The sequence below is a fragment of the Toxotes jaculatrix genome, chromosome 17 (assembly GCF_017976425.1).
Source record: "Toxotes jaculatrix isolate fToxJac2 chromosome 17, fToxJac2.pri, whole genome shotgun sequence".
Lineage (NCBI taxonomy): Eukaryota > Metazoa > Chordata > Actinopteri > Toxotidae > Toxotes > Toxotes jaculatrix.
Window position 1 is genome coordinate 18,951,919 of NC_054410.1, and position 14,271 is coordinate 18,966,189.

Here is a 14,271-nt window from a genome sequence, read left to right on the forward strand (position 1 = left end):
GGCCAAATGGAAACTTTATCTCAAGCACGATGGTTCAGACATTACAAAATCAACAAGCCTAAAAGGTTTCCTTTGTCTTTGAGAGCATTTTGCACTTTTTCCCTCATTATGATGAAGAATTAGCTTTAGTCATTTCTTCTCTTCTCATTGCACACACAATGTGCAATGAGAAGACACACACACACTTACATTTTCTCTATTGAGAAAACTGCCATCATGATACACCTGGTCCACTGACTTTTCACTATTATGTAAAAAGTTTGCAAAAATAAATAAAGCCATGGCTTTAATCCCAGCAACAGCCACTGACCTACCAAAGTGACAGTGAGTGAGCAAGGAACTACAGACACTACACCTGCAAAGTTTCTCTGTCTTCCTGCACATGCAACCAAACGCACTGGATCTTCCAGACTTGAGTTTTGAGTTTGTGCTGTTAAAAGACCGAAGCAGTGGAGTCTGTAACTGACAGAAAGACTAAATTTCACCATGACCCGCACCAGCAGGTTGTAACACTGCCCTGAAGAACAATGAGGAACTGGAGGAGTGTGTGGGCACCTGTTTGCTGCTTACAGACTGTCACCATGAGGGAGCAGCGCTAAGTGGATGTGACTGCTCTGATTGCACTCCATGGGAAAGCGAGAAGAAATAGCCTACCTCTGATCATCAACGCGTCATATAATGTTTCAGCGGACGCCCCTCCCCCTGTCTCGTTTTTTCCCCTCACTCAACCTCTCCTTTGACTCACAGAGGCGGCTCACCACTGGCGCACGGACCGTGGAGGATACGGGCAGAAGATGGCTGACTTAGCCGGGCACCGCAAGCCCTCGGCGGCATCACCAGCGTCACACGGGCCGCTGAAAAGCTGCAAGACATCCGCCGTCTGGCGACTGTAAACAGCTGCTGCTGCCTCTCTCACCCCCTCCTCTCCCCTCCTCACCGCAAATATTGACAGAAGTATCACAGAGAAAACATGGCAGAGATGGAAAAAGAGGGTAGACCTCCGGAAAATAAAAGAAGCCGAAAACCAGCACACCCAGTGAAAAGGGAAATAAATGAAGAGATGAAGGTAAAGGGGGTCTGTGCCCAGCTGCATGTGATTACGCGTGGAAACAGAGTGGTTGTGAGGAGCTTGCATGTGTGTTGAGGCACTAACCAGGCGTTCTCAGTGAAATATGTAGACTCAAGTGCAACTGACTGCATGATGGTCAAACTTTGATTTATGATTTTTTTTGTGCCTAAGTTCTATTGTCATATCCATATGAATGCCAGCCTCAGCAGCGCACTCCGCCAGTATACCGTCTTGCACAATGGATGCGGCACCCATTCACTGCTACTGTTCTAGTAGTGGGCTAAGTTTTGAATCAGTGAAGAATACAGTGTGCGTTCCTGTCGCTTCATGTCATAATTTCGCAGTATGTGTGCCCTGCCTTTCGTGGCTTACTCAGAGTTAATGGAAAATCCAGTGCGTCAGTGAAGGCGTCAACAGTGCCTCTACTATTAGCCTACTATTAATACTATTACACTACGGCGCAAAGGAGGGCAGCCAATGTTCATAATTAGTATAAATCAATGGGGGAGCACTTGCATATCCACGATGCGTTTGCGGGTCCATGTCGACTTGTGTGGGTTTGCCTCTGAGTCGAGGTTCGTGTCGTGTGTTTGTGTTTATGTGTGTGTATGTGTGAGTGTGTGTGTGTGTGTGTGTTGCCCAGCTGCCCAGAGGCGTGTGATCCAGATGTGAGTCTGTGAGCTTTACGCATTCGACAAGAGCACATTGTCTCCTGTGTTCGGCCTGCACGGTTCCATCCCAATATTCAGCCACATGTTGTTTCTATTCGTGTCTTTTTTTTTTTTTTTTTTTTTTTTGGTGCTCGGTGCACATTGTGATATTTGAGCCCTGTGCTCCGTGCGGTTCATTGTGGAGAAAGAAAGTGTTCCTGGCATTTGTGTGTGTGTGTGTGTGTGTGAGGCAGGCTGTGTGTACGCTTTGTCTTCATCTCTTCATTGTTTGTACACATTTGGCTGGAGACCCACGAGCACCCAGTGTTTTTGCTGCTGTGGGTGCATATGCAGGTGATCACACCGGGAATAATTGTGGATATAGTGATTTTTAGGCTCTCAGAGGAAAGGCGAGGGTGCTGGCTTTGAGCGAGTCCTGAAACAACCCTGGTATAAAGGCTTTTTGTATTTAGACCTCTTCAACATACCAGCCGCGTTCATTTGTCACTGCTTCCTCTCTGTTACTGTAAAAAAAAAAAAAAAAAAGAAAGAAAAAGAAAGAAAAAAAGAAAAAAATGCATTTTATTGATGACAATCTAGATGGTTCGTTGGGGAGCTCAGCTGCCAAAGACGCATTTATAATTATCACAGAGCAATCAGGAAGAGGCAGTACACTACAATAATATTAGATGATAATGTAGGCTATTAATTAACAGAGTAATCTGCTGTATTTTAGATATTTTCCTTGTGTGTTCCATTTAGTTGCAGCAAGAACAGATGCCTATTCACACTGAATTATTAGAGACCTCCTTGTAAATGAACTGGAGGTCTAGACAAAGGTGAGTTCAGTGAATAGTGGAATTTTAACTGCTTGTTAAACTGTAACTTTTCGTTGATAAAATTAAAAAAATATATACATTTGTCACGCTCCTCAGTTTGTGAGGGAATACAGTAAACCCATCCCTCTGCTGCCAGGTCCTGATGATAGGAGGGAGGGATGCAGGAGGAGGACGAGGGGGGTGTCAGGCAGGGTCTCTCCATGGAGAAATTTCCTTATTTCTTATCAGGGGAGCACTAGAGGTAGCATCAGCGGAGCATTAAAAATGGCAGAAATCTTTATGAGCATCCTTGAGGCACAGTGTTGTCTTGAGATATTTCAGTTACCCAGTTACCAATTTAATTTGGTTATTTTTACTAACAGAAAGGAAATATCAGACAAATACCACCATAAACCTGTTTGGACTGAATTGTAAAAAAAAAATCAAATGAGATGTCTTCTGTTATAATTTATCACACTGACCAAGTAATTATATGATGTCAGTCATCAGTCAGAAATGATGTTTTATTTGCAGGTCTGTATGTTTCGCTGTTAGATGATAGATTTTTGTGACACTGGTCATCATTCAGGATTCAGTGAATTGACATTGCTTATAATATGTTTAGGAGAGCTGGCATGTCAGTTAAACATCTCATTTGATGGAAGCAGCTTAATTTGTCATCTGTTTTATTTGTCACTACAGTCTAATATATGGAAGTGCGATCAGTCAAATGGTGGAGGAGTCAAAGGGAAGATACACCTGACCAAATTAAAATGTCAGTAATGGGAATTTTTGGATATGTCAATGTAATGTTGCATTGATGGTAGGTAGGAAAATCAACACTCTCCCATATGACAACTCCAGTATCTCTATCAATACCAGGGGAAGTTAGTGAATGGAGCAGCAGATGTGGTTATGGTGTCAAAACACTTTCCAAGGCTAAACAAGTTCGATTGCAGCTCGTTACACTACCTTGAATTTCATATCCCATTGCACACACACACACACACACACACACAGATACAGACAAAAGCACACACACCTATTCACATATTCACACACTTATCCACAAAAAAGATATACTTTAATTTAAAGCGACTTAATCTAACAGAAAATAGATGTTCCCTTTACATTTAGACTGTGATTGATGAGCGAAATCTGGTTTATAATAATAATTATGGATGTATTTAACATGACATGGTTTTACACTTATATTCAAAGCCAAATGCAAACCTGGAGCCAAGATTATGACCTGCAGAGTTGCAGGTAATTAACACTATGTCACTGGTTGTATGATGGCTTCACCAGTAAATCCATTAGGTGAATTTAAACGCACTGATTTTCTGTTTCTCTCAGATTCTTCTTTTCCAAGTGTTCAGAACGAAAGGACTCAGTTTGTTCCCTTCTCTTCTCTTCTCTCAGCGTCAGTATTTCAGACCAAAGCCAGAGGAAAAAATACTAACACAGACCCACAATGTGCCCTTGTGAGGGATCATACTCCTCTGAAAAACCAACAGTCTGACAGTGTTTCCTTCATATGGCTGGTTAACGTGTGCCACAGTAAAATAAGCCCTGGTGAGTAATCAAGGAGGAGGAGCGGGTATGGAGGGGAGAGGAGAAGCTGGAGAGTGGGGTAAGAAACAGGGGAGAAAGGAATGTATACAGCGCTGGGCTGGCTAAGCTGTAAAAACTGTAACCTGAGTGTCTCTGCTGGATCAGATATCAAGGAAAGTAGAGGGAAATGAAAGCAGAGGAGAGGGAGAGGCAGAGGAAGAGAGGGAGAGAGAGAGAGAGAGAGAGAGAGAGCGAGGGAGTGGAAAAGTGGAGAAGGAGGAGGCAAAGGGAAACTTGGCGTGTGGATTCGGGAATTTTATCACGGTGTACTGTGACCTGATCTGGTTTCTATCCGCAAGGTATCCAATTCCCACCACCATCATTACCACAAGTCTTACCCACCATGTCTGGGTCTTACTGGAGGGAAACAAGGGGAAAGACTGTGGAGAAACAGGATTTAAAATGCATTTTTATCATTATCTTCTGTTGAAAGCATGGCAGAGAAGTGCCAACTGCATCTGTACTGAAGGTCATTTATCATGAGTAAATTATGATTATGGTCCACTGTACCACTAATTATCCCCCAAATTTAAATGTAAACTCTCTAAAGGATCCAAGGCTCTGTGAAACCACCATCTTACTTGTCTCTTACTGGGTTTCTGACCAATGCTAAATGGGTGTTTTCCAGCTGATTGTTTCTTCTTTGTTACAGTGCACCAAAGTGTCATCACCACATCAGAGGTCTAATCCATCACAACAAAGGCAGTAGTAGAGGCAGGCTGATTTAGGATTCACTCTCTGGGGACCATGAATATCCACTACCAGTTTTGTGAAAGTGCAGCAATGAGCTGTTCAAATAACCTGGTAATGGCCGGAGGTGTTGGTCAAGGGGAATTTTTAACTTAGTGGTCTTGCTAAACAAAAGGTCCTAGAGGGTCAAACACATCATTCTGAATCATCCTCTGGGGACCATGAATATTCATTCCAGATTTCATGGAAGTCTGTCCAGTAATTGTCCAGATATTGTGCTTTGCACCAAAGTCTTAAACAGATGGACGAGATAGACAGACCAACTCCCCATGCTAGGGCAATGCAATTTAGCAAATGTTGCCTTTTTTTCTGAAAAAGGGAACTGCCTTTCCAGCTGACCATTGCTCTGTAGGAGGCTCTTAGAAGCTGTTGGGATGAGTAAAGCTGATAAACAGAGATTTTGTCTGTGTTAAATCAGATGAAAAGGCTTTACATCCAGTGTAACATATAGACATCTGTAGCTGCCTCTGTGTCTTCAACGCCTCTTCCTCCCCAGCTCGGCTAGAGCCAAAGTTGGTGCCGCTGCTTTGATGAGCCGCCAACCAGGATTAGATTCCACTCTTAATAATACTCCCACTTTCTCAAAGTAGTAGGGTGACACAGAGGACAGGATGGTAGGAAGGAAAGGGAGACACAGAGAGATGCTGTGTTTTTGTCGCCGTGATCTGGTTATTTTACAGCTATATCCGTTTTACTCAGGAGTACATTCAGGCTGGGTTATGCTCCAACTCATTTGTTCAAAAGGAGGATTTTCTTCTTGATTTTTTCGTCTCAAGGTTTCATCCTTGCAGTTGGGCTAATTGCTGCAGTTGTGCTTGCCAAGGGGTGCACCTTGAGCTCTGCCACATTTTGGTTGGTAGTTACGAATTGACATTATTGCCCGTAAGTGGGACATTTATGCTGTAACTGTATTAGAAAACTTATGGAGAAGTTTCTGCCTCTTAGTTTATTTGTCATACTTTCTCTTTACCTGATTACATTTATTTTCAGAATGCAATGTGTGTAAAACCAAACTTTGGCTACTTGTGTTCACACCTGCAGACTCCTCTCTACTGTCTTCAGTTCATCTGCATCACACATACTGCATGTATGTGAAATTTGAGTTAATATCCCTCCTAGTTAAGAAAACCAAGAAATTTGTTGGCTATTTCAGTTACAATTTCAGGTCATGCAAAGCACCGTGAAGAAGTGTTCATATGGTGTCTCTGTGGGAGACATGATTGTGTATATAGCTGTCAGAACTTAACTTTGCTCTGCTCAGGAAGTGGTACTAAATCTGACTTACAGGAACCTTCAGGCAGAGCGAGCACTACTGTCACTCATCATTGTTCAAACACAGGTGTAGTTACATCTGCAAACACAAACTGTCCTCATTAACAGCCTTCACTGCTTTAACAACCATTTTTCAAAATCTCTGTGACAAAAAAAGCTGAGAATCTAAGTGTTTGGATTAGACTTTAATTACTGTAAATAACTGCTCCAATTCCATTCATAGTTGAACGCTGACGCTGTCTAAAATTCCAGAGAGTCCAGAGAGCTCCAGATGTTCACACATGTTGTGTTCATGCTATAAACAGAACCGTTCCTGCAGGTGCAGTACGTGGTCGCTCCTCATCACCCACCACAACAGGGTGCTTTGACTTCATCTGTCATTGACTCGAACCGCGCCCTGCACCTTTGTTCCTCTTCTACCCATTGACCACCGCACCACAGTGGTATTTCGTAACAGACAGATCAATAACCCCTGTCATTCTTCATTAATAATGCCTTCCCAGCATTTAGACAAGTCCTTCCTCTGCCTATCACACATTCACTTCTGCACAGAATAGCAGAAACCATATGCTCTGGATGTACAAAGCAAAACTGAGGCAAAACTGATCCCAGAGCAGCACTATTACTCTGAGATACAAATACGACTCATCATGAATTTCTCTCTAAAATGCTTAGAAACAGAGGGAATGTGCTGATGATGCTGGAGAAAATCTGCCTCTGTCACTCCTATACTGTACCACAGTGTCTCAAATATGCAAGGAGATACTTCTGCTTCAGTCTAAACAAGTGTGTGTGTGAGTGTGTGTGTGTGTGTGGGCTCATTCCCACTTGTATCTCTCGTACTATAGTACCACTGTAAGCAATATCCACACTGCACTTTGTGTTGGTGCTCTGTTAATTGAATTTGTATCAAGTAATTGAGTCAGTGGACTAACCTGTTGTCTGCAGGCTGTGGACGCAGACAGGCTTAAATGTGCAGGGTACACCAGGCCATGCGGTGTCAGAGTTTTGTCCTTTTATTAATTTATTTATTTTTTAGAGCTACACAGGGCATTTTATTCTGAAAATACACCTTGTAGATCCACTTGCCCAAATTAAATTCTGGTTTCAGATATGGTCACTTTTCCACCCACAGGAAATCCTGAATCAATACTGCAGAGCTGCCTGCAGCAGTGAATGAACTGTCTTCAGAGAAATCTGGACTCACCCGAGTTAGAACTTTTTTTTTTTCCTGTCTCATCCTCTTGGTATGAAACATCATAGAGGAGCCCAGTTAGTAGACATAAACCTGATGTGTGCAAGGTGCTGACGCCACATCATAATTACTGTCTGGTGCTTTTGTGTTATTATAGGTGAACAGGCAATAGTTGTCACCAGCATCTTTGCTTTACATAGAATCTACAGTGGAGGCAGGTGGGAATTGTTTGAGAGAGGAGATGACATAGTTCAGTTTAGGCCACAATCTCAAGTTGCTTTTTCCACTTTTTCTTTCAGAATGCAGTGATGTACATGTACGTGTATGTCTGTGTGTGTATCTATATTTTGCTGTTAAATTTACATCAGCTCAGAGTCAGATGTGCTGGGTGGTGCTGAACCGCTCTAACATGATCACTTTGGCTCTAACATATCGATGGGAGCTGTTTGTAATTGACATTTAACATCTTGATGTAGTGACTGATGGGTGACAGCTGCTGCCATGATGAGATCATGTACAGGCTAAAGTGGGACTGGCTATAAAATAATGAACTGACTCGCGTCATGTCAGTTTTATCTGGAACAAACCCACCAAAGGCAAGAGAAGGTGGGGTTATCTCCGTGGCAACGCACTGTACAGTACATTGTGTTTGTCCTTGCAGACCTGTAAAACAAGCTGTTGTTGTATCCTAATTGACAGGCAGGTCTTATACCTAAAGCCAAACTAGTCCAAATTTAACCTTGTCTTAACATAGTGTTTATTGTTTAGAGAAAAATTGAAAAAAGAAAAAGGGAAAATTGTCATCCATATTTGGAAAAAAACACCATCTCAGAGTACAGAGCCGTTTTTCCTCTAAGCGGATAGTTTAGCGACCTGTGACTAATACTTTATCACACAGACCAGCTAATTACAGCTGATTCATCCTCAGATACTTCTGTGGTTTGTTTCCAGAATGAACATTTTCATCTATATATTACAGTCAAATGATAGCTCAAACATTTACCATAGTTTAGGGATCAGTGAATAGATGCCTCTGGGAATGTTCCAGCTGAGTGGCGTATGGTGATAATGGACTGTATGCATTAGCTGGGTTATGGTTTTGTTTTTAGTACAGTGTTTATTGACTGTGTTGTGAGAGGCTGTTATGGAGGATATACTTTGATGTTTCACCTGCATAGTGTTTTATTCGTTTTTGCATAAGTGCACTAACTATCTGCATAACACTCTGCATTTCTGTGCTGCTGGGGAATGCTGGGACTTTACTGCCTTGCTCAAAGTAAATTGGGTGGCTCTCTGTCACAAGACGTGATTATTATTATATTTTCTTAACTGTTAAGCGTTATTTATTGATCAGTAACAATTGTGATACTAATTTACTTTATTATTTCTGCTGTGCTGTGATTGGTTCACTTGTGTTTTACACTAAATATGAAGCTAAAGCCAGCAGGCGATTAACTTAGCTTAGCATAAAGGTTGGAAACACAGGTGATTATCTATAGCCATCTCTAAAGCTCACTAATGGGGGTATCTCGTTATCTGTTTTTTTTAAATAAGAAGTCACTGCACACAGCCAAGAAACATAACCCCCACAAAACCAAAGTTTGTAATTTTTATACACATGTTTTTTGTACAGATTAAAACAGAAAAGATATAACGTGTTCATTAGTGAGTTTTTGAGGTGCTGGTTTTGTTACCTTCAAACATCTATGTGTTAATCCAGGATAACCCCTATGGCTCCAGGTTTATATTGAAGGAACAGTGGTGTTGATCTTCTCATCTAACTCTTGGCAAGAATGCAAATAAGCGCCTTTCCCAAGTATGCCGAATTCTTTCAGTAACAATCAGTGGCACAGCTGTGGGTCAGTCATGCTGTGAAGCTAAACACTGTTCAAACCCACAGAAATGATTTTTAAATTCCAGTGGAGACACCAGATATTTCAGGCTGGATTTAATGGACATATGTATAAAATAATGTACACAGAGAATTTAATGAAATAGTGCATGAAATACATAAACTCTTTCAACATTATATAGCCAGTGTGGATAGGATGCTAAAAAGCTTAAACCTACAGGTACATAAGAGGAGACTAAATGGAAAATGAGTTTTAACATATTATTCTTTCAGTTGGCTTCTGTTAGAGGTTAAAGCTCACTGAGAATGAACTGTACCATAATACCATACAACAAATAAATCATTATAAATAAACAGAATATCTCTGTTGCAACGATACAGTAGTATGGTGCTGGTCAACATCAGCCCTGACACAAAAATATGTCTAACCTCTGACATGTGGCTGTGTTTCTCAGCCTCAGCTGATAATGAATGAATCAATCAGTGGTTCCCTTAGTCCGTTTAACTCCTGTGCCATTTTACTGATGCAGTGACAACATTTTCAACCAATCAGAGAAGCTGTAAAAAAAAAAAAAAAGAAAGAGGGAAGCTTTATAATGTCAGTAACAGCATCACAAATCAACCCCTTATCTCTGCTGCTGCTCTGTCTTTACTGTACTGTGGGTTTTGTTTTCCTGTATTGTGATAACTTTTTTGTTCTAGTTAGTGTGCTGTGATTGGGTCCCCATTCTCTTTATTACACTCTGATAAGATCCTCCTCATTTATTGTGACATGATAGGGGCCATTAGTTCAGCTGGATGCACACAGCAGCATTTGGACAGGACTTAGCCCCAATTAGCTTGACCTATACTTATGAAGAAGACCCGGAGTTAAAATCTATGCCTTGGCAAAGCTTTACATTTTGAGTGGGGCTGTAATATCTCTGCCTAATTAGTTGAAAAAAATGTGGTGTGTAAAGTCAAGGTCTCAGGAGAAGCACAACAAACTAACAACTGTTGCATTTGCTGTTATAACAAGTGATTTATCGCTTGTTGTTTTCCCCAAATGTATCTTTATCCTGCTCCAAACAGTAAGATGTTAGCTTGGGTAACATTTGTATTTCATGTGAAAATGTCAAAATTGTTAAGGGTTACTCATTTTTAATTTGCTACTGTTTATTCACTACAGAACCGCTTATCAGCACTGTAGCAGCTTGTATTGCAAGATTAACAGCTCAAGTGTAATGTGTTTTATTCTGAGTGATTTCTGTATGAAGACCTTTGTTGTGGGTCTCACCAGTCAACTGTTTGTGTTGCAGAGTTTTGCAGAGAACACCATGAATGAGCTGCTGGGCTGGTATGGCTACGACAAGGTGGAGCTGAGAGACTCCGACAACCTGGAGATAGGGGAGACGCCACAGCACATCTCTGTCCTCAAAGGTACGGAAATCCAGCATGCAGTGTGTATGGTGTTTTTTATTTAAGCAGCGTTTGGGACTAGAGTGAAATGTGACCCACTGAGTCAAATTTTAAGCATCCTCAGCTCTTACATTGTGGCAGAAGTTGCACAGAGTGTCGCAGCATCTCATCAGTTGTTCAGTAATGCTTTATTTTGCTCAATTTCTCCTGTTTAGAAAACTTGTTGCCAAAAATCCCAGTTTCAACGGAGAGCAGCGAGGGCTCTCCGGATCGAGCCAACAGCTCGCAGTCTTTGCCAGCCTCCAGGAATGGAGTCACGGAGCCCTCCACCACACCGTCCACCTCCACGCCCAGCACCAAGGAGCATGGAAACCTGCCCATCATAGTCCCCATGATCCCTCCGCCACTGATCAAGCCCCCTGCAGGTAGAGAGCACTGACACCTTTTTGGAGAGACACATGCAGGAGATTAATTGAAAAATAGTTTAGGCTTATACAAGTCCTTGTTTGTCCAGGAAACATAATGCACTGAAATGGGCAAACTAGCCCACCTTCACAGCCACTACATAAAGTTTCAACTGTTTTATGCGTACCCATCTGTGTGTTTCGCTACATTTTGAATTTCCCAAAAAAAAATCAAGGTCATTTTCAGCTCATCACTGATTGCTGATGTATTCACCCAAATGACCAAACACATTCACAGTCATGTCCTCAGTTTAAACACCCAACCTGAAGAAGTGTCATGGATTTCATCCACAGCTGTTCTCCAGACAGACTGTCCTGAAAGTATAAACCTACTTGCTAATTCTCGGGCAGTTAGCATGAAAACTGAATGTTTATGCACCGTTAAAACTTTCTGTTTTTGCAAAAGCCTGAAAGCCTCCGTATCAGCCAGGGACAGGCGACTAATGAGCTAGCTACCTGCTGTACACCTTGTTTTCCTCCACCTGCCCAAGTGTCAATATTACCCCATCAACTCTCTGAGGATGTGTCCGCGTTCCCTGGCCAGACAGAGGCTTCATTATCCCTTGCGTCTGCTGTGGCACAGGAGGCTGGTACGCCCCGACGGAGGGAGCAAGCCGCCTTGGCATCGCCCAAGAGGAGTCCCCGCTGGCCCTGCCTAGGCGGGGAAACAGATGGTGTGGTCCCACTTAAAGCCCAGCACCATTCCACCACCCGGCCAACACCCCCTTTAACTCGCCACCCACCCCCTACCCCTACACATACGCTGAATTATTCATGTGCCCTGCAAAATCCGACAAAGGACCTTTTGAGGTGCAGGTACGGCGCATGATGGTGGCATTTAAAATGGAGGCTGCATAATTACTGGCATGTTATTTTGCTCCTCGTGCAGATGTGAGTGTTTTGAGGTGGGCTTGTTACGAGGTGCCAGGATGTGGGAGGGTGAAAACAACTCCACCTCAAGATGTCTCTTTGTATGAAACTGTTGAGATATTGTGAAATGTGTGTTGTGATTCCGTGTTGGCCTTCGATCCTGTTCATTACGCTGTGGTACAAACATTATTCCAAGCATTGTACAAACCCTGACCCACCTACTCAGTCAGTTGAGAAAGAAACTATTTATTGTTTTTTCTTTTATCACTGCAGGGAGCAGAAAAATCGAGATAGACACAAAATAGGTAGAGGAACTGTAGGAATGAGACAGAGAGCAGAGGAGAGGAAATACATTAAATATGCATGTTCGGTCCACTGTGCTGTCTTTAGGACCCCAGGGAGTTATTCCTTTAATTGTGAGTTAGTCTTTACTTAAAATCTGATGGCCCTGTAGATCCATTAAGCTCACCAAGAGGTGAAAAGCCCGGCCAGCGTACGATAAGGAGGTGAGCGGGGGTGAAAGACTAATGGGACTGCGTTTCTTCACCCTCACACCCGCATAGTCATAATGTGATAATTGGGAGATACTGGAGGGAATCTGGGTGGATCTGTCTCATTGCAACAGCAATGGCACTAAAAGCCCACAGTTCATCACCAGCAGTTACAGCTTACCACAAAAGAGGCATTTCATTCTCACTGAGGGTCTGTTAAAATAAATTGTTGCCCACATTGACCACACAGCAGCACTGCACCAACATACCTCTAAATCAAAGGTCAACACGAGGAACTAGTTTTGAAGCCATTATTGTACATTTCAGTGGATTAGATTTTGTGGTTCTCAAAAAAACTGCTTTTTTGGTCTAGAATATAATGAATTTTACTTAAAGGAGGGATGTGTGGATTTGCTTAGAAATTTGAGAGGGGTAACACATGAACCTTAGGAGACAGAGGAGATGTGGGTATCCTCTGTTTGAGCTGCAAATCCATCATTGTTTTTCAGAATGCCTCCTCTTAGCCTTAGTAAGCGGAACTTAAGGTCGTCCTCCCACCCAGGTCATGAATTTTGACAAAGCAGCATTAACTGAAAAATAAAATGTACACACTTAGATATATCAAATGAATAAACAGTAGATGCTCTAAAAATCCAGTACATGAACTCAACTTCTTGACAGCCCACTGTAGACCACCTTAACTGTCAGAACCCTACTCCAAAAATGCCCATACACATACAAATATACACATAAAAACACAACACAACACCAAATACTAACTGCTATCGACAATATTTAATATTTATTTTTATTTTTAATTCTACATCTATTTTTTCTTTTATTGATATTCCTTCTTACATGTATAATTCTAAATGAAGTACTTTTATATTGGAATTTCTCAAAGAAAACTTTGTTATCACTGTCTTGAATTTGTTTCTGTTTTTTATAACAGTCCCCATTTATTATTTCATTTCAGTATATAATTGATCAACCAACATTGTCTCTATCAAAAATCATTTACACTTCACTGTATCATTAACATCCTATAGCCCTAACCTTTGCAATATGACTAGGACTGTACTTTACATGAAATCCATTTTACACGCAGTCTTGTATTTAATGTGAATATTTGTTAGTCATAGTAACTGTCCTTGTGGGCTTCTGGGTTCATTTGCTTATGTATTTACTTATTTCTGCTTCTATTCCCTCATGTTTTTTTCTTGTTCTTGCCCTTGAAGTGCCCTCATTCTGAATAATTTGGGAGTAAGAAAGGGACGAACCAAAAAACAAAGTTAACTTTTGCTTCACATAATTTTTAGTGTTTGTGTGGAGTGTTAGATTGATGGGTAGAGTTTCCTTCACATCTGGTTGGTTCAAATCAGAGTTGTGTTACCTGTCCGTCGGGAAGGAGTGGTCTAACTTGTCAAACAAACACTTTCTTGTAATTTTCTCAGCTGTTTTTAATCAAATGCATTATTCTGTGAGACGGATCTCACCCATCTGAAATTTTACAAGAATTATTTCTACAAGAATTATTTCAAATTCTGTGTGTGAGACCCTCACACAGGATACACATCCACATCACACTTTCAGACCACACCGTCCGTCAGAGCCCATCCCATCATCTCCAGCATCATCAGAGTACATCCCTGTGTCCACCTCAGGCTCTCTAATTCCCACAGAGCACAGCCACAAATAGGCATTTTCGTATGTCCCAGGCTCATCCGGTTCTACTACATTTACTCATGGCAGGGCTTCATTATAAATCCTACAGTGGTTTGTGGCTTGAATCTTGAGCGGATTTAACCAGCCCAGCAGCTGGTTTGAA

The 14,271-nt window shown here is 41.7% G+C and overlaps 1 protein-coding gene across 1 annotated transcript in view; it reads left to right on the top strand.

Moving 5' to 3' along the window:
• The first annotated feature begins 937 nt into the window (after nt 1–937).
• The window catches only part of sobpa (sine oculis binding protein homolog (Drosophila) a), a 35,506-nt gene continuing 22,172 nt past the window's right edge, over nt 938–14,271 (top strand). The window contains 6 exon segments of the mRNA XM_041060888.1: nt 938–1,066; nt 10,519–10,639; nt 10,834–11,043; nt 11,565–11,627; nt 11,630–11,661; nt 11,663–11,756. Coding sequence (XP_040916822.1) covers nt 971–1,066; nt 10,519–10,639; nt 10,834–11,043; nt 11,565–11,627; nt 11,630–11,661; nt 11,663–11,756 — 616 coding nt within the window. The 5' untranslated portion in view covers nt 938–970.